This window comes from Puma concolor, chromosome B3 (assembly GCF_028749965.1).
Source record: "Puma concolor isolate L17-30 chromosome B3, mPumCon1.1.hap2, whole genome shotgun sequence".
In the NCBI taxonomy this organism is placed as follows: Eukaryota; Metazoa; Chordata; class Mammalia; order Carnivora; family Felidae; genus Puma; species Puma concolor.
This window is the reverse complement of record NC_141672.1, coordinates 24,619,215-24,640,726: the sequence shown is the minus strand read 5'-3', so window position 1 is coordinate 24,640,726 and position 21,512 is coordinate 24,619,215. Positions and strand designations below refer to the sequence as shown.

Genomic DNA, 21,512 nt, shown 5'->3' with positions numbered 1-21,512 from the left:
AGTATCCTTGCCACATTACAAAAATAGAAAGCTCCGTATCATAGTCATACCATCACCTCACTTGCCGCCCACAGCGTAACAGAAAAGCAGGCAGGCCTCAGTTTTCAAAAGGGTTGTATTCCAAAAGTTATTTGATGAATTATGAGAGCTCAGATTATGTTTTTTCAGAGATACAACACGTTCTGTTTCCAGAATTCAGATACCTGCTAACTTAGAACATTGCCAAGTATCCCAGTCTAGAGCTACTATAGTCAAGTACCTGGCCATATAGGAAGTGTTTTCTAAAGGGATAGTGTATTTGGAATTCTAGTTTAGAACACATCCCTTGCCACTGGAGATTTGATAACAAGATCTGGTCTACCCAGCCATGAACCTGTGTCTCCAAAGATTCCAGTCCAGGTGGTTTTTGTATCTGGGTCAAGGTCAGAGTGAAGAGGAGACTCAAGAACAAGAAAAGGGCTCCAGCTGGAGAAGATACGAGATGTTCTAGGACAGAGTGAAAAAGAGAGTTGGGTGTATTTGAGGGGAATAATAGGCATAGGAGAGATGGGGAGATGAAGGGAGAAGAGATAGTAGTTGAAGGAGAAAGGCTTTGGTGGTTAATAAAGAATAAAAAGCAGAACAGAATTCAGTTAAATTCCAGTTGGTTTTTTTTTTTTTGAGCACCCAATTCTGTATATATCGGAAAGTGAGCAAAGTTGAGTGAGATGCTAGCTCCATACCCAAGACCTCCCGTAAAAAGAGGAGAGAGGAGGGGCGCCTGGGTGGCGCAGTCGGTTAGGCGCCCGACTTCAGCCAGGTCATGATCTCGCGGTCCGTGAGTTCGAGCCCCGCGTCAGGCTCTGGGCTGATGGCTCAGAGCCTGGAGCCTGTTTCCGATTCTGTGTCTCCCTCTCTCTCTGCCCCTCGCCCGTTCGTGCTCTGTCTCTCTCTGTCCCAAAAATAAATAAACGTTGAAAAAGAGGAGAGAGGAGTATATGCAGATTAGCATCACAGAGAGAATCTGTTCGGTCCCAGTTAGAAATTCAGTAAGAGTGCAAGATGGAGAGATTTGTTCCTTTTTTTTTAAGTTTATTTATTTTCAAAGAGAGCACAAGTGGGGGAGGGGCTGAGAGAGAGGGAGAGAGAGAATCCCAAGCAGACTCTGCACTATCACCATGGAGCCCAACACAGGGCTTGGACTCATGAAACTGTGAGACCATGGCCTGAGCTGAAACCAAGAGTCACACGCTTAAGCAACAGAGCCGCCCAGGTTCCCCAGTAGAGATTTGTTCTGACTTACGGATTGGGAAACATTTTGTGGAAGAGGAAATGTGGGGGGTGGGGCTGAGGACTTCAATTCCCTGGAATAATTAAAGATAGAAGGATAAGCACAGTCCAGGAAGAAGGTGGGTAAGATCAAAGTCCAAAGGTGAGGAGTCGCAGGGGAGGTGGGGGTGAGAATGAGGATGTGCCTAGAGAGGAGAGGATTCCAAGTAGTGATTTTACCTTCTGGAGTGGATTTTCTCCTTCAGCACCATGTATTCTCTTTGGCCTCCAAAGAGACCCTGGCCCCATGGGTACGTTGTAGCCATAGTGGGGTAGAAGAAGTAAAGGTGAGAAAGGGTAGTGAGGAGAGGATTGGGGGCTCTGAGAATCTGGCAGCTGGGGGCTAGAGGTCAGGAGATTTTTTTGTTTGTTTGTTTTTCCTACAAGTTGACTCTCCTCTCTCCCAAATGTCCTTTGTGTGGCTCTCAGATGCCAATTAAGTGAGAATGAGGAGAGAAGCATGGTTTTGGATCTCACATTATGTCTCAAAGTATTTCAAACAGCAGCAGGGAAACACAGGGGAAGAGAATTTTTAGAGAAAATAGTTAGGGCCCAGAATGCTGGTTCACACATTGCATGAAGTTGGTTGTAAGAAAGACTGGATCAGTCTGTCTGTCATGAACTAATAATCTGTTTCCGTTCGCTTGGGCTCTCTTGCCTACAATTTTTATGAAAAGGTTAAGTGAAGTGCCCAATTTTTAGATTTCTCTTCATGTACATAAACCCCTGCAGTATGCCAACCAGGGTCGGGGGTGCTCTCTGATCACTGAATTTAGAGACATGGCAAGAAGGGAGTAGAAGAAGAATCTTTGCAAATATTTGTCAAAGGTATAAGGTTTTTGTTAAAAAGTTGAAATGGCCATTTCTATTTCAGGAGTTAGGAAAGAGGACACATGCAGACAGAGAGGCAGCCACACTGACTACAAGGGCTGCACACATGAAGAAGCTCCCTAGCAGAGAGAGAGAGAGCTCTGCATTACACAGAAGGCAAATGGCTACTGACATTCACAGAGGTCTGGGGAAAGTGGATGTTTCCTGGGTCCATATCAGCACAGATAGGTACAAGGTGTGGGTGGAGGCTTGTAGCCCTCAGCCTCCACTTCTTCTATTGGCTTTTAGGGCCCATGTATAAGATTGCTGCTGGGATTCAATCTGCAAGACCTCTGCAGCTGGAGGTTAAGAGTCTAACACACTTAAAATGGGTGTATGTGTAAGTGTGTGCACACACATACCTTAACCCTGAGTTAAGGTGAAATGTTCAACTTTTATGAAGTCATGTTTTGATATCTTTATAAAGAGTGTATATGTGTATCTTATTCAGTAATAACTAGGAATAAGCTGGAACACGTTAACAATCAAATTAGGAGGCAGGAGATTTGGATCTTATTTTTATTAGTGTTTTTAATGTGTCTTTGAGCACAGTATCTTCCTAGGATTCAGTGTTTTCACCTATAAAATGAGGGATTTCATAATCAGTGGTTCTCAAATATCTGAAGGTTATAAACTTATTTTGAAAATATGAAGAAATCTTTGGACCTTCTTTACAGAAAAGAGGAAGGAAGGAAGGAAGGAAGGAAGGGAGGGAGGGAGAGAAAATGTACTCCCAGAGGAAACTGAATGCAGTTTCAGGAAGGAGCTTTATACACCATTTTCAGGGCTGTTATATACATCCATAGAGATTATTCATTAAATAATTATGTAAGATAGACTTACAGAACTCCAAAGGGCACAATTTACATAGAGTAAGGTATAAAAGGCACCCCTTTGGAGGTGTACAAAGAGATGTCCTTCTTTATAGCAGTTTCCTGAGCTCTGGCTTAAGAACTCTTGAGCCAAACAAGATGTAAAGTTCTTTATGGATTTAAATGTCTCTTATTCCACAAATGTCATTGTAATAACAATAACAATCTTTAATATTAGTCTAGGCTGCGTAACAATACAATAGACTGAGTGGTTTACACAATAAAAATTTATTTTCTCATGGTTCTAGAACTGGAAGTCCAAGATCCAGGTTCCAGTAGGTTAGGTTTCTCCTGAGGCCTCTCTCCTTGACTTGCAGATGGCCACCTTCCCTCTTATCCTCACATGGCCTTTTTCTCCATGCTCACATACTCCTGGTGTTTTTTTCTTCTCTTCATAAGGACACCAGTCTGATTGGATTAGGGTCCTATCCTTTTGACATCATTTAACTTTAAGTATATCTTTAAGAGTTCTTTCTCCAAATATAGTCACATTAGGGGTGAGGGCTTCAACCTATGAATTTGGGGTAACATAGTTCAGTCCATAACAAAGCCCAGACTGATAAACACATTGCAGATAGTAATAATTAACAACCAAGATGAAAGAACATCTTCTAAATCCCCTGCATGTCAGAAAAACACACCAATAAACCTATCAAAAATTAGAATGAAATATGCTGTTTTTTAAAATGGGGATTTATAATTGATAATAAAATCTATTGGCAACTGTCCTTATTAAAGGGAACATTCTCAAAGAGGTTTATTTAATACAGTATTCCCCCCACCCCCATCTGTGGGGGATATATTCCAAGTCCTCCAGTGGATGCCTGAAAAACCATGGATGGTAACAAACCATATGTATACTATGTTTTTTCCTACACATACATACACACATATAATTAGGTATCCGTAACTAGTAATTAGACAGAATAATTATAACAATATACTAATATAAAAGTTATGTGAATGTGATGTCTGTCTCTTTTGTACTATACTCACTCTTCTTCTGTGATGATATGAGATGTCCACATGATGAGACGAAGTGAGGTGAGTGACATAAGCATCACGACCTGGCATTACACTGCTACTGATCTTTTGAGATACATCAGAACGAGGGTCATTTGTTCCTGGACTTTGATAATGGGCAACTGAATCTGCAAAAAGCAAAACCATGGATAAGGGAGGACTACTGTATTATTATTTTTTTCAACTTGATGCTATAAAAACAGAAAATAAACTTTGTTTGGAATTGGTCTTCAAGAGACCTGGTTAAAATGTATATACGGGGGATAGGAATAAATTAGGGGAGAAAAAATTGTAATAACTTATAAATATTTTTAGTTTCTGTTTCCTTTTGGGCCAGCATGTAATCATCTTCATATGATACAAATCAAGCAACCAAAAGTCTCTTCCACATCTGGTAAGTGGGGGTGGGGGCAGTTGGAAGTTACTATTTATGCTAATCTTGATTTTCCTTTAATCAGTGGTGGGAGAGTGGGGGCTGAAGAGAAAAGGCCAAGAGTTTCTTGTAATTTTTTAAATTTATTATTGCTCCCCCAGGATCACATTTAGTAACCACCATCCTCTGAGTAACTCCCCAAAGCAACAACCATTCTACACCCACCCCTAACTCCCCTGGTCCCAGCAGGAGCCAAATAAGAGAGACATTCAAGGAGAAGAGGCTTTGGAAATTTGCTAGATGTTGTTATTCCTAAAGCTTCACCATAACTGTGTGACAGTTTAACTTAGTGATGAATCAAACCTGTCCCTTAGTGGAGTTACAGACCCTCCAGAAATATTCAGCACCACCCAATAGCTCACCATCCTGTTGTCCTCCTTTCTTTAGACACACCGACCTTACTCTGTTCATCTTCTGCACACCAACAAAATATACATTTTAGAAAATTACATCTCTGAAGCACAATGACTCCCTCAGGGATGCTTTACTTCCACACAGATACACTCTCTTGGTTGATATGGCTCACCCTCTGCCTGAACTGGGCTAAGATATACGCTTCTGAAGACTCTACCTTCCCATCCCTCTTCTATCACCACTCCCTTGTGAATTGTTTTCTTGATTCCTAGGGAATTCACAGTAAATACTTTGCTATCTACATTCATTTACTTGAATTTAACAAAATAGGTGCTTGGCCAAGCCAAGCCGGGGTGAGAGACAGCTGGGAAAATAAATAGTAGGTACAAGCATGCTATCAGGTATTATCATTCCAAAGTTGTACATCTCATTCACCTCAGTTTCTATCATAAAAATTTAAATTAAAAAAAAAACTGAGACTCTACATGAGACAGTATATGGTTAAGTGAATTGCCTAGTATCTGGCAATTAATGTTAGAGCCAAGAATCAAAATCCAGATACTTTCATTTCTAAAGCACTGTGACAATATCTCTCTCAACCATACCACATTAAATCATTGGAAATGATACATAATGGGGTCCCTTCTTTATTGGTTTAAAACTTTGTTTAAAAGCACAAAGATAGACCTTTCTCTGGTATAACTGTTTAAAAGCTTTCTGATATTCTCTGGCTCCAAGTTATATATACATGCTTTTTGTCTTCTATTTTTTCTTTCTTTTGTAGCTTAAAAATAAGCTCTGTACTCATCGTTGTCACTGATAATATTGCTCATATCAAAGTTCTCTTTTGGAATGTTATTTACAGGATTTTTACTCATATAGTACCAAAAGGAGCATCAGATGCATTTTCTTGGCATTTAGTTTCCAGGTTGAGCAGTACTTTTAAAAAACTTCTAATTGATTTTGTTAGGATCTTGAGTTTTGGACTAGAGACTGGCAGTCACAGGAAATGAACATCTTCCCTCTTCATAAAATAATTACAATAATGGTATAAATGTTCTTGGGACTCACTCTGACCTACAAAGGGAAGGAAGAAACTTCTGAGATAAAGAGCTTGGCTTTTGTTTGTGACAGGAACACAGGCAGTAAGCCCGTTTATTAATATTTAATAATAATATTATGAATAGGTATAAGTTATCTAAGTATGGAATGTATTGTGGATTGTTCACTAATTTAATGTAACTGTGGGTGGCCTTTCCCATTTTCAGATAGTGAACATAACTATTTTTAATCTCTAAAGTGTAAATTGCCCAAGCACCATGTAATAAGTATCAATATCTAATGCAGAGTTTTAATTATCATTCATTTCTAATGTATATAATTGCAAGTTGTTTATGTAAAAACATAGATTTTTTTTTTTTTTTGCTTTAACACAGGAGAGCACAAGGGATGTATACATTATCAAATAGCACAACATTCCAAGATAATCATTTATATGCCATTTGCTTTATTTCATTGTAGAGTATACATTTTGACATATGTTGGATAACTTCTGATGAACATTTTTATAGTAAAAAAGAAGAAAATTAAAGAATTTGATCACAGGTCTCTTTCTAAAAGCACCCCTGTAATATTTTATTGTATACATAGATAATTAAGGACATAAATGTAGATTGACAGGTATATTTTTTTCAACAAAAAGCTATTATATTCATTCTCTTGGAGGCTCTACATAAAAGTAATATGTTGATTTTAAGATTTTTATCTTAGTTGTGTGTTCTTTGATTTCACTATAATGAACCAATGTGTGGCTACTTTTCTTTTTCTTTCTTTTATATTTCTAAAACTCTTTTAATCTCTGTGCTGTATTTTAGGAAGTTTCCTCAGTCTTGTCTTCCAGTTCATTAGTTCTCTCTTCAGCTGCATTTACATAATAAAGCCACTGACTAAAAAAAAATATTGTGTTGCATTTTCACAAGATTTTAGTTCTTATGTTTGTCATTTACCACAGTACCTTTTTTGCCTCTGTGATTTCTATAATTTCTTTATTAATCATTTCAATTATATTTATTTTACATAATTTTAATTGCCCTGTTATCGCACATTATTAGGTTCCTATTCTCTCATTGTTATCTATTAACTCTCTCATAGTGGGTTATCTTCTTACTGGAATATTTTATTTTTATAATCTTAGTTTATATTGATGTTGGTAGAAGAGCCAAGCATTCCTGACTCTAGAGTTTTATTCTAGAGGAGTTTGCCAGTTTATGCTGACTTTGAAATGCTGTGTTATGTTGTACAAGTCATTCTATGTCTCTGTATCTTAGTTTCTATAATTTTCTTAGGTTTCTTCTGAGTACCTAACTCTCTTTTTCTTGCCCATACCAACTACTGAAGAGAAATGGCCCTGTCTTGGCCGAGTACTTCTACTTTTTGTCCCAGGATTTTTAAGATTCATGTCTTTATTAAAGGGGGTTTGGTTTTACTTGTGTTCAGTCTACCAGGATTCCCTGCTGGGTGGTAAAAGGACAAAAGGGCAAGAAAGTCAGTGTACTCTCCCCATAGCAATGATTTCTTCACCAATGAAAAATGACCTCTCATATCACAGAAACAGCAGCTATGTAGGTGTTGCTACTGGAGAAAAACAACAACAATGATCTTTGGTATTTAAAATAGAAACGTAAAATTGTTAATGTGTCCATAGACAACTTGTACTGCATACAAAAATGAAAATGAAGTTCTAATGAAATAATTCTGGCTTCATTTTACAGAAGTTTAAGATTTCTCACCACCATGTATGAGGTTTAATAAACAGGTGTGTGTTATGATTTTTGCAGTACTCAGGAATTATGTCGGAGCCTCAAAATAAGGCCAAGAGATCACATTCAAGTAAATACTGAAGTAAAGGGCAAAGAAAAATTTATAAAGAAAATCTAATCAGTGTCAGATATAAATTTGAATAGAAACTTAGAGGTTATGACTCTATCCTCTCTCTTACTGAAAAACAGCAACCTCAGTGTCCCTAAAAGACTTCTGCTGTTTGAACATTTCCTGTGATGGAGAGCCCACTGCCTCATGAGGCATCTCTTCTGATTTTGTAATGGCTCCACATGTTGAAAGTCTCTTCCTTATTATGACATGCTTGTATATTTCAGAGTGTTTTGTTTCGTTTTATATACAGAAGAAATGTTCTCACCTACAGTAATTAAAGGTGTCTCAATACAGTTTCACACACATTCATTGAAGGTCTCTTATTGGCCTGGTATTGTGCCAGGTTTGAGATAGGAAGTGTTGTGATCTCCCTTTTACTGATGAGAAAATAGGTTTTCAAAGGTTAGGTAACTTGCCTAAGGTCACACATCTAGTAAAGAATGGATCAGAGATTTGAATATAAGATGTCTTCCTCTATAAATTAAGTTGTCTGAGCCTAGGACCAGGACCCTGCTCCCTGCATGATTCCTCTCTAAATCATGTAAGGCACCCAAATATAAACCTAACTGATTATAAAAGAATGTGACAAATGTTAACAGAAGACAGGAAAGAACAACTAATACTGCCTATCCAGATTTGGAAATGGTAGAACTTGAAGACCTAGGTATCATCAGTGCCGATATATTGTTATCTTAATATTGTTTTATCTGTTTCAAGAATAGTCTGTTCCTCCTACTATAGCATAAACTTGCATCACAGTATCCTCGTGACCTCAACATCAGTTTTGGAAAGTGCTAAATTCTCAATATCACTAAGAAATGCCCTTATTACCCACCTGGTAAACATTGTTGGAGCTGCTTAGATAATAATCTGTACCTTCTGTTCAGAGAACATGCATCTTATTCCCCTCCAAGATTTCTCTAATTTAAGACTACATAGTGTCAAGGGGAAAGTGGTCAATTATTTTAGATCTCTGTCCCCCCATCTTAGAAGATGTGCCCTTCTTCAAATTGTGAGTGAGAGAGACACTTGAATGCGATGAGTGCTTGAACTATGATGTTCCCAGAATGAACTGCCATATTACGAATCAGATCCAATGGGTATTTTAGCATCTGAAAAATGATTTCATGGAAGAAATTGAACAAAGGAAAACTGGCTATGCTACAATTTAACTTTTTATTTATATGGTGTTTATTCAACGCCTCTGAATATGGCCAGCCTGTCATTAGAGATAAAGCATGTAGCTTCCAACATGTGAGTTTCCCCTCCCGTTCCCTTCTTTTGCTTTTTCCTTGTTTTCCTTCCCTCACTTTCCATTTATCTTCCTTTCTTCCCTTTTACTTTAGTTGCCTTTCCTTATCCCATGAAGCACCTGTTTTGTTTTGTTTTGTTTGTTTTTTGAGTCAAAAGAAAAGTTGACACCTTTCTGAGATTCTCAGGCTTTACCAATGTAAGTGACAACTGAAAGCTAAGCTTAGGGTTTGACTCCTATAGGAAGCCCTCCGTGGATGATTCCACCTCATATTGATAATCTCCTTCATTTGCATTCCTGTTTCTCTACCTATATGAAATTATTGAGGGCCGGGTTCATAATAATAATGAACCTGAATATTTGCAATATTCTTTTCAAATATATCTACTTGTTTAACCCTCAAAACAATCCTGTGAGGTAGAGATTCATAATTATACTATTAAGAGAAGATACTTACTGAGTATAAAAGAACTTGCCCAAGGTCGCACATCCAGTAAGTAGTAGATCAGGATTTGAACTCTAGTCCTTTGACACTCAGTTCACATGTCATCTTGTGTATGAATCCCTCCTGATCGTTCTGATAGTACCTCCTCTCCCTACATTGGATTAATTCAATTCTCCATTCTTTTGTATACTTCATTTGCACCTTTATTCTAGCATAAATCACATTGTATTTGGGAGGCTGTATATATGAATAGAGTTTATTATTTTATATAAATATATACATATATAAAATATTTCTGCTAAGTTATACACTTCTTAGGGCCTTAAATCTTCTCTGAGTCCCCAGGACTTTACCTGATGCCTAACCCATACTTAGCATAAATTTAATGTTTGTGAAATAGATGAATTGATGCACCATATAATTGTTTCCTTCTATAGTGAGTAGAACCTAGTTCAGAGATACATTCACAGTAATTTGAAAGAAAACGTTTACTGAATAAGAATACCAAATAAGTCCAATGGAAATTATTATAAGATTTAGAGGGGATGTCTTTTTTGGGGGGGAGGGAGGCTAAATAATTAAAATGTACTATTTATTAGAGAGGAAAAAAGTAGGAAAAGAATTGGGAGAGAGAAGTAACCAGAGAGACCTTCAAGACCCCCAAGCAGACTGAGATTGTATGCGTTCCACCCTATTCTAGAAAATTATTCCTTTTACAACAATGCTGGGTGTCCGTAGCTCATATTATCTGGCTCTGAGACCCTGGTGAGCTTTATTATTTCGGAGTTGGCTCGAAGGATATTTGTGAGAAAAGACATGATTAAGCTACTCTTCATTCTGTGAAATATAGGCGAAGAGAATCCAATGAGTCAGGCAACACACAGGAGGGACTTTCGACATTTTGGAATTATACGGGAGCCTTTTTGTTTATCCAGTCTTCCTGAGATTTGCATCAGGAAGAAAACTATCTGCAGGGATGATTTTCAAGGAGTCATTTGGAGAAAGAGATAATTTTGTTCACATTTATTGATTATTGGTTTATGTGCCAGGCACTGTTTATACACATTTTACATGTATTTCTGAATTCTCACAGCAATCATTTTAAATAGATAGTATGATTATTCCTATTGTACAGATGGAAAAGCTGAGATACAAAGAGGGTAAAGATCCTGTCAACATTTTCACGGCAGCTAAAAAGCAGAATCAGGATTTGAACCTAGGAAGTCTTGAGCACCAGGGGCCCAAATCTAAAGCTGTGTGCACTCTCAGCGTGCCCTGTAAATCTTTAACTTGGCAGTTATTGTATAAACATACAAATTATCTTACTAATTCTGTTATTGTATAACAATAATTCATTTTGTTTGAGTCCTTAACACTGGATAAAGATTTACATGATGCTGAGGATATGAAATTTATATCTCTGATATCCACTGTAAGCTTAGTGAAGACTAATAAGGTTTTAAATGCCCAAATCTCTATGAGCAACTAATTGAATTCTGTCCTGGAGTAAAAGGAAAATTTGCTTCCATGATGAAATAATTTCACTTGGACTTTGAAGGGAGATGCTACACAGGAGAATTTCCTATTTTTCTTCTCCTTGAAGAAATGTGTGAAATTCTAATGAAGTAGATATCCCAGCAGTATTGACCAAACTCAAGAAATTTGGAAAATTTCCTAGAGAAAAAAATTTTAATGTCTAAACTCCTGATATCCCCATTTCAGCCACAAGGAGGACAAGAGAATAAGTGTGGATGTTTACAAGAAGGCTAAGTTAAAAGGAAGAGAAGTAATAAATACATTCTCTAAACTATAAAATTATGCAAGGATGCATAATTTTAAAATGTATTTTTAAATCAAATACATATACAAGTGATGCTTAGAAGAATAAAGCTGCTATTTTATACCCATAAATGGGAAATATAATCAAAATCTGCATTTTTGCAGGATCACTTTCTCAAATAAATGAGCAGAGGGATGAATTATATGGCTATAAATAAATCTACTGACATAATAAAGCAGACTTATACTGTTTTACGGTTGTCACTGGAACCCTTGGATATATTTATAGGCATGTTAACAGCCACCTGTATTTTTTCAGGACTTTTATTTCATTTCACATTATGAGAGTTTAGTTGTTTTTGTTTTTGTTTTTTTCCCCTCCTCCTAAACTCACCTTTTGTGTAGAGAGAAAACTTAAGGAATTCTATTCTTCATATTTGGGAAAAGAGGGCCCTTCCTAAGAGTTTCAGGCTCATGCACAAATAGACTGCTCTGGTAATTCTCTGTGTCTGTAGAGTCATATAAGCTATGCCCACGACAAACAACTTGACAGGTGTCTCCTGCTGGCAGTGAAGTGGAAAGTCAGAGTCTATACAAGTGAGAAGAGACATGTGCAGAGACAAAATGTATTGTGAGACCAGAAGGGCAACTTCACATTAGGTTCTTGGCACCTGGCATGATGAAGTACTATCACGAGGCTTATTTTAGAAGCCAAAGATTCCCCAGACTATTTTATAGCTGAGGTACAGGCCAAAGCAAGATGAAGAGCTGGGTAAGGGTTGGCACACCTTGTTCTGGGAGTGTCCTGGAAGTGAAAAGGAGCAGGGAGATTGGAACAAGGAGAGGAAGTCTATAGTTGCAAATTCTGAAGTCTGGAGTAATAGAGAAACCCAGCTATTAATCAAGCAGATCCAGCTAAGGCTGTTTTGTTGTTGTTGTTTGTTTGTTTTGTTTTGTTTAGTTTTGTTAATTTTTGAAAAAGCTGCACTCCACTAAGAAATGTAAGGTTCCCCAAAGTCTGTTTAGGATTCTGTGGGGGGTTGTCCAAAGTGTGGTTGTTCCTGTGAAATCATTTGTACTTTTCAACTTTAAATCAATGGTGAGCATAACATTTATACATCCCTTTCTTTTCTTTTGTGTAAGTGTACTGATCTTCATTGTACATCTGCATGTCCTCATGTAAGGAGCCTGCTAGAGAAGACAATTCCAGAGAGAGGGGAGCTTTCGATGGTAGTACAGGTGGTGATAAATCCTTCAGCTGGAACTCTAGCTGTCGGCAGTGTTTAGAATGTATCACTGGAGCTAAAAATCTAAAAAAGAAAACTACATATTTAATAGATCAAGCTAATGTAAACTCTAGCAAACCTTGAGAAGCATGAGCATTAGAAGGGAAGTCTCAGTAGAAATGTGTAGACTAGGCAAAGAGAGGGATAGAAAACATGAAAAAAAATCAACAGTGTGTTAAATTGGAGAAGGACATGAATTTTATCAGGATAATTGGGTTATCTCTTTGGAGTAGAAGAAGGAAAATAAACCAGTCTTGATTTCATCCTCAGTTAAGTCTCCTCAGTATTCAACTGGGTCTCCAAATGGAATCGGCATTACCAGAATCCACAGCTACTTCTTTTGACATTTTGCAAAAAGTAAATACATAAATTATAAGTATGACAAGTAAAATGAATAGTTCCAGCTGTGACATACCAGCAGCATTTCCAGATTTTGTACTGCATTAAGGATTTATTTTCACTTTGTTTCCTAGCAGAGAGCTAATTGAAAGGTCCATCTAAGATTCCCATGCTTCCTCGGAAGAAAGTCAGACACAGAATCTCCAACACTCAGTGCCAATTTAGAAAAGTCGAAAAACATTAAGTGGGTAGGTGGTCAGCTCGTCAACTCTGAAAATACATGTCTCTGGGGATCAATGGCACCCAAGCCAGATACTGCATCAGTGAAACAGAATGTGTGAATAGGAGAGTGGCAGTTGATTCATGGGATTCATTCACCCAGCAAATATTGACTGAGTTCCTACTATGAGCTAACCTACTCTTCCACACCCTGAGGACATAGAGAAAACAAGACAAAGGCTCACCTTTTAATGAAGTTAATCTTTCTTAAGGAGCTAGAATACACACACACACACACACACACACACACACACACACACACACACACACACACACAAAATACAGATAAAATTATTTCAGAAAGTGGATAGTACTGTGAAGGAAACAGAGAACAAGGTCAGGGGATAAAGTGCCTCTCAGGGGTGGCGGTGGCTAACTTTAGACGAGGGCCAGAGAGGTTCTCTGGGAGGTGACATGAAATGAGCCAACCACGGAAAAATCTTGGGAAAAAGGCTTCCTTACAAGAGGGGCAACAAATATGAAGGTTTCAGGTTGGGAAAGAATTTGGCACAAAGAACAGAAGGAGGGTCTGGGAGACTGGAGAGCTGCGAGTGAGGGGTCACCTGGCAGAAGGTGGAGCTGGAGAATTAGGCCAGGTCATCTGGGTCCACTGAAGGCCATGGCAGAGGTGAATAAATCCAGAGTAGAGTGAGAATCCATCTGGGGGACCAAATTAATGACCAGTTGGATTGAAAGGGAATTATCATCTACTTTAAGGAAGGTGCTTAGGGTAGGAAGGTATTTTTGTTAGTTTTCTTTTTTTCTAACTTTCCTAGTAATAGCATAAGGCCCTAACCACATCATGCTTAACTGTCTCGGAATTTCAGCTACTTTTTCTACTGAACAGAGCGCTGCAACTCTTGTCAAATGCTATTGCCGGATGTTGTGTATGCATTATCCCATTTAAAATTCCCAAGAACCTCTTGAGAGAAGGCATTATCTACATTTTATGGAGGAGGAAACTGAGGTTTAAATTGAGTCTCCATAAACTACCCCTCTTACTTGCTGTGGTGTTCCTAGCTACATGTTGCTAGTTAGGACATGTTTGTGGGCCATCATCACCCAAGGGCATGAAAAACCTTGAAAGATGGCCACCTCCTTTGACAAGGTTTGTGGGTCCCAGATCAGCCTTACAGCTGAGAGCCCAAGCAGCTGGGATGACTGTGCACCATTTACCAGGGGACAACATGGACCTTTAGAACACTGATTTCAGAACCAGAATACCAGTCACCAACATACATTCTAAAATGGACTTGATATTTGACCTGGAAGCTGAAGCATCCTTGAATTTGTTATGTTTATCTGTTAGAAATGCATATAATGCTAACTTCTCAACATCTCCTTGGGGTGTCCGATGAATAGGACTGCCTTAATCCCTATTCTTTTTCCTCAGGGAGTTTGAAATGCTCATTGAGATCAGGAGTATAATAGGTGCTATAAGATCCTTTTAAAAAAGCAAATGCCACCTAAATACTGTATCTATCTATCACTCTGTCATCTATCAAGAGACATATAGATATATCCATATATATAGACATCTGAAATATATACAGATACACACATATATATACTTTAACATATATATGATTATCTGTGATAGATACATGATTTAATCAGCAGGTTATAGTATACATATGATTTAATCATCAAGTATTATTCCCTCTGCTTCCTCTCGAAGCCTTTTAACCAAGGTGAGTAGGAAGGAAGAAATAAAAGCTAGCAAGACACCTCCCTCCTCCCTCCCCCTCCCCCAGGCTTAGGAGTGCTGCCCTTTGGGTTTATGCCTCCAGCACTCATCATGCTGGGCGCGGGGGAATGGAGAGGCGGGGGTGGAGGCTGCATCCTTCAGAATGTCACTGTTCCCTGGCAGAGCCCTGGGTCAGCTCCCTCCTAGAGGCACAGATGGCCAGGACAGGCGCGCCAAGCCTCTTCCTGTCACTCCCGCTCTCCCCTGCAGGTTCAGCCTGGATGTAAAAGCCACGCTCTCTGGTGCCCGACGCCCCGGAGGCCCGGAGGCTTCACCCACCTGGGGCAGTGGCACTGAGGCCAGTCAGGAACAGGTCAGCCACTGCCTTCCTCCGGCAGAAGCAGCCCTCACCCCTTCTGAAGTTCTTTGCCCAGGACAGCGGGCGTGGGCACTAACCTCTGGGTCCTGAATTTCCAAGAGTGTCCTGTCCACTAGGGGGGTCGAAGCTACCTTCTCCAAGGGCCTCCAGCGGCCAAGCCCCTCACCCTCCGGGGTCCCCAGGCCACCTCTTCCGTTCACCGTATAGAGTCAGGACGCGGGTTCCCGCCTTTCCCCCTCTGGGTGGGGTCCTGGGAGAGTGGCCGCGCTGTGCTGATCGTCAGGCCAGGGGGAGCGTGCGGGCGGCACGACAGTGTGCAGGCGCTCCAGCGCTCCTGCTGACTCAAGGGGTTTATTTTTATTTCTATCTGGGGCTACTTCAGCCTTAGCCACCGCCTGCATTTTTCTTCCCAAACTGTAAAAGGTGCCTTAATCATCCGAATTTGGCTTAATGCGCCTGGGAGAGAAAAAGGAAAGGGTGGTAAAAAAAAGGAGCAGCGTCCATCTGTCGGTCTGTCGGTCTCACTTATCCACGCGCTCACACACGCTCACTCTTAAGGGAGGAAGCGGAGCTCGGGGAGGGCGCTGGTGTGCGCGGGAGGCTCGAGCGGGTGTAGACGAAGGAGCGTGTAGTTGAATGGGGAGGGCCGGGATTCCGGGTCGCTCGGGCCCCTCCTCCCTCCCGAGCCAGCCAGTCCCTCGGCAGAGCGCTCGGGCTGCACTGATTTGCTCTCGGGAGTGCGCTATTTGCATATGACTTGCCCATTTGTGAATTTGGCTCCCCAACTCCTCGCTTCACTTCACCTGTGCCTCCCAGTTCCGCGCACTTTGCAGGCGCCCGCCCGCCTCCCGGCCACCTCTGCCGCCTGCCGGGCACCTCCTCCTACGTTCTCCGCGCTCGCCCACCCACCTCTCTCCGCCCAGGGCCACGTTGGTTTGGGTGGCTTCTCCGCGCTGGCTTCCCCCTCCTTGCCTCTTTCCCTCCGGTCCTTCTTGTTCTCTTCCTCCGGCTGCTGCTGCTTCTGCTGCCACTGCTTTACATCCAGTTGGGAAACCCAGGACGCAGGCGGTTGCTCCGTGGCGCTCTTCCAGAACGCGCAGGGTTAACAGCCTCCGCGCCCTTCCATCGTGACTTCGGGAACACGCGAAAAACTCTCCCACCTGCAGCCCCCTTTTGCCTGGCAGTTCTGCATTGCATCGCATGGAAGTGGAAAAAGAAAAAAAAAATGTTCAAACTGCCTGGATGTTGGGATAAACTAACCTGAACCTTCTTGGGTCTTTTACTGCCTCCCTTTCTTGCTTCGTTTCCACCTTTCCTCTGTGTGGCTTCCTGGAGTGTGCAGTTGAGTCGCCTGGAGATAAGGAGGAAGCCGCGCCGGGCCTCCCCTGACATGTGTGGCATTCCGGGGCTCCCTAGGAGGGTTGCTATACCTGGGTGGACTTCGGCTTTCTAAATTTCAGCCTTGGGAAAGAGAAGCTTTTTTGCCTTCTATCTCCCCCCACCCCCCAACCTTAACTGATTCATCATCTGTCTTGAAAGCGTTTATTCCCTCCCTCTTTCCAAAATACTGGCAAGTATTCCTGCTGCTATGATGGGCCCCTGGGCATCATGAACTTCATTATTCCTCACTGGCCGGAATTCAAACTGCCCATCTGTAGTGGTCCAGTGCGTTGACCATGCACCTGAGAATCCACGCGAGACGCAGCCCTCCTCGCCGGCCGGCTTGGACGCTTGGAATCTGGTCCCTCTTCTGGGGATGTATCGTCAGCTCTGTGTGGAGTTCCTCTAATGTAGCTTCTTCCTCCTCCTCCTCCTCTTCCTCGCCGGGGTCTCACTCTCAGCACGAGCACCATTTCCATGGCAGCAAGCATCACTCAGTGCCTATTTCTATCTATCGCTCCCCTGTTTCCCTTCGAGGAGGGCACGGTGGGTCTCTCTCCTCTTTATCCTTTTAATGGGGCATAGCGATTCCTTAACCCACTCGCCTTTCAGGTAATGTCAAGGGTGGGAAGATAATAAAAATTTGAATTTAAAATGATAAAAGCATTGCATGTGCATGAGAGAAGAAAATGTTCAATTTCTCTTTAAAGGCTAGTATTTTCTGCCCTAGCGCCCCCCCCCCCCTCCCCCCAGTTTCTCTGATGGGTTCTCCTCTCCTTAGCTTGCTTATTCATAGCTTCACAAACACTACATTTTCCCCTTTGGAATCTTCTACTTCCTTCATCCCCCTTCCCCGTGATGGCAAGCAACTTATCAAATAAGTCTCAGGTTTTGTACTTTGAGAATATCCATCCATTCACCTTGCTTTCACCCTTCTTCTCTCTGATCTTGTGTTGGAGCTAGTCATGGGAAGTAGACAGCAGGGATCCTTTGGTCCCCAGCCTGAAGTTGATGGAACTGCTGTAAAGTGGCCTCAGGGAGGAGAGTAGCTGAGTGTAAGAAGGCAGAAAATGTAATTAATAACCAGTAGCCATTATTGTTCATTTGGGCAGCTTTATGTTTGTCCACATATCTGATGGGAAGAGCAGCTGTCTCAAAAACTACACATCTAATATTGCTACCTACTGGGTAGGAAGTGATAAAATGGGTAAGACAAAGTCCATTTATAATTTACCCAAGTGTAAATCTTAGTAACTTTGATTCCACCATTTATACAAATGTTATTTCAATTAAAGGCAGCACTGGTGGGCTTGTTCACACAGCACAGGTATGAGATGTTTTATAGCCCTCCTTGCCTAGCTATTGAAGGAAGAGATCTATGGCTCTTAAAAATATATTCAGCTCTGAGCAGGCAGCCTGTAAAGGGCAGTGTCTGCCACCAAGGTGGGAGCTTGCCATAGTAAACTGTTCTAAAGAAGGGATCTTCAATATTTGTTTACTATGCAGTCTACTCCAGTGGTGAGGAGAGTAGGAATCACAGAGCCCAGCAGCAGGAGCAGCCCTCCAGGGAGCTGCACGAATGAAGCACACTAGAGGTCCCCTGCCCTAGCTTGTATTTTGAAGACCTACAGCACGCAGACCCCATTCGGAATGTCAGTTCTTCCCACTGCCTCCTAGCCGTGGGCTGCTCCTCTGTACTGTCTATACTGTTAAGTGGAAGCACATTGAGAAAATGCCAGCACGTACTCTGGCTCTTTCTGGCTCTCTCTTTAAATTTTATTTGATGGAGTTGTCAAGCAGCTCAGAGCTTGTAAGGTTGGTGGAGATGGGTGGTGGGAAGGAATGAATGCTTGATTCTGATCTGGTTGCTGTTTTCTCTGTGACTCCTGCTAGGTCTGGGGTAGGCTTTCTTTAAAAAAAAAAAAAAAAAAAAAAAGGAGAGGGAAGAACTACAACCACCAGAAAAGCAAAAGCAGTTTCATTGAAATGGAAACTGTTAGCTCCTAAGGGGGGGAGGGACCGTGAATGGGGGTGGGCTTGTAAAGAGTAGGAAAGAAAAGCAGGGGAGTGGGAGATGGAGGAAGCCAGACAGACGATTACTAATAGCCATAATTAAACATGCAAAGGCTCACGATAATTAGCTAAATTTTGCTAATTAGTGTAAATGATCAGCAGGGAGATGGATATTATGCATTAGTTAGAGGTTATAAGCTGGCAGAGTCTTGGTGTTTTCTGTTCAGGATGTAAACAGTTAAAAGCAGCTGCTAGTTAAGTGATGGTACTTGCAGAGCCATACTTCTGGAGGTTTCTAAGTCTGTCAGTCTCTCTGTTTCTCTTTCTCTCTCTCTTTCAGCTAAAAGGGCTACAGGGGTTGAGCCTGGCACAGATTAAACACAGTTCTTTTCTGTTTACTTTGTTCAAGGATCAGTTGTTTAGTAACTTCTGAATCTTTTTGACTCCTTCCAAGTCTGGTTTCTCATTAACCCGTATCTGATAAGAGTCAGTGTGATGGAAATGGAGCATGAAGTAGGTAAATGACCAGAGACCCCAGAAAAGGCCCTCACCCACCAGAGCTGTAGAATGCAGTGAACCCCAAGGTCTGCCATGGCTAAGATAAGAAAGCTCATGAATTCAACTCTTGAGTATCTTCTTTCAGTTCTGAAGTCCCATCTCATTGATTTGGGGCTTGGAGAGTGAATGCATCTATATTAAGTAGACTCTTTGCATATTTAATTAATGTTTTTGAGCTTGAAAACCTGAGAAGTGGCAATCAACAAGATGACCCATCCTCTGACTCCAATCCCACATCCAAGCTGCGACCTTCTGTGTCCTGAGAAGACCAGGAGACCCCAAGGTGCTTTGCTAATGCACTTCTCATTTTTACTTGGAGTACACTTGCTTCCTCTTAGTCCAAGACAAAGGCTTCACTAAGAGCAATTGTTTTAAAAAATCTTTTGGACGGAGGCTGTAGGAGGCACAGCACCATGAGACTAATGTTGTTACTAATAGTTTTCTGCCAACCTCATTCCAGAGCTAAAAGCAGCAGTCTGTATTGTTTGTGAAGGAATAAATGCTCTTCATTCTGGTATAAAATGAAAACTAGAGCCTTGAGTCCAAGAACTTTCTTGAACTTGGAGATTTTTGTTTGTTTTACTTTTTTCCCCCTTTCCCATTTCCTAAGAAGCCGGAGGCCTTCAGAGTTGTCCTGTTAATCAGTTATGGTCACCATTCTGTCCAAACTACCTTGCCCTGTAGTGATGTTTACACTAAAACAAATGAAGAAACAGAAACCTTCCCAACAACTGTCCTTTTATCCATACTTGGTTCTTGTCTTTAGAGAATCAATTATGTATAGATTTGCCTGAAGTCTTTATCCCAGGGCAGCCTACAGAAGCCTGAGCTCCTTTATCAGTTCAGGAGACTAAGACCACACCTACCTTAGGCACCCAAAATACTCTCAGGTTAGGACTGTGTCTTGGGAGAAAATTAACTCTCTTAAGTGGTATCTAGTACATTTTTTCCCATTGTTTGGTCCCTTCTCTCATTCAGGCTTCCCACTTTCTTTCATGCTTTTACCTACTAGTAGTCATTCAGTTAATTTATTGAGCATTTACTATATGCCAGGTTGTGTGTGCCTTGCTAATGCTGGAAATATAAATAAAACATTGTGTTCAGCTAGGGATAATTTTAGAAGTATTTTGATCATCTATGAGAGATAAGTGCTTCTATAATGGAAAAAAATATGAGGGTTGGGGTGAGGATCCAGGTACCAAACCAAATTAATTAATATGAAATTTAAGTATTCTATATTCTTTATAAAATATAGAAGTAAATTCTTCTATTCTTTATAAAATATAGAAGTACATTCTTCTGTCATTCAGAATATTCCTACAAGTATTTTTCATCCTTAACTTTATTCACATACTTAAGTATCATGCTTATCAAAGCTCTTGGATAGTTTAGTGGTATGGAAATATAAATACTAAAATATATTTGTTACCAGCCTTCAGTCTTATAAAGGAGGTTTGTACATTTTTTCCCCTCTCCCACCTTTAAGAACTCCAGTGAGCATCTGCCTAAAAAATGCCTTAATACCTAATAGTTAGGAAAACCAACTTCTGGGGCGGCTGGGTGGCTCAGTCAGTTAGGTGCCTGGCTCTTGGTTTCAGCTCAGATCATGATCTCATGGTTTGTGAGTTCGAGCCCTGCTTTGGGCTCCATGCTGACAGCATGGAACCTGCTTGGGATTCTTTCTCTCTCCCTCTCTCTTTGCCCCTGCCCCACTCGTGCTCTCTCCCTCTCTCGCAAAATAAATAGATAAACTTTAAAAAAAAAAGAAAAGAAAATTGACTTTTCTGTGAATCTAGATTTAGAATATGACTTACATTTTACCCTCTGTAAAATAGCAGATCTTCCTGACTCTGGGCATTTGGAGGAACAAGTTGAAAACATAGAACTCAATTTAGAGGAAAGTGTCTTGCTCAGAAATCAGGGGTGTGTGGTGTGTGTGTGTGTGTATTACTCTGATCTGTTGAGCACTTTCTTCTCCTCAGCCAGCTGCTTCCTAACCACATTCTCTCTCCCTTCTTTCCTGGGATTCAGTTTACTGAATAATTCATAGTGTTGGTTGACAGATAAAATTGTAAGATTTATATGTCTTTGGCCTTGGTGATGAATTAATTAAATTGGCTTCTCCTCTCTCTCCTCTAGATGCATTATCTTTCTTCTCTAAAATTTGCTGGCAAGTGGTAGGTCTGGAGATTCACTTGTTCTTGAAAGATCACCAAAGGAAGATTATAATACCCTACTGTAAATTTCTTCAGGACTTTCAATGCAGATCATTGAGCGGGGTAGAGATGAGGGCTGCATCTCAAAGGAAAGGGGCTGAGATCATT

General features: G+C 40.8%; 1 protein-coding gene across 39 annotated transcripts in view; it reads left to right on the top strand.

Moving 5' to 3' along the window:
- The window catches only part of NRXN3 (neurexin 3), a 1,579,173-nt gene that overhangs the window by 1,030,622 nt on the left and 527,039 nt on the right, over positions 1-21,512 (top strand). For 2 of the 39 annotated variants that reach the window (XM_086709141.1, XM_025918753.2), the window contains exon 1: positions 15,950-17,163. The exons of 34 other annotated variants lie outside the window; for them this stretch is intronic. In XM_086709141.1, the coding sequence (XP_086565267.1) occupies positions 16,914-17,163 (250 nt within the window). In that variant the 5' untranslated portion in view covers positions 15,950-16,913. Of the gene's footprint in view, positions 1-15,948; positions 17,164-21,512 lie in introns of those variants that run through there. 3 more of the 39 variants (XM_025918756.2, XM_025918754.2, XM_025918755.2) reach the window with 3 other exon arrangements.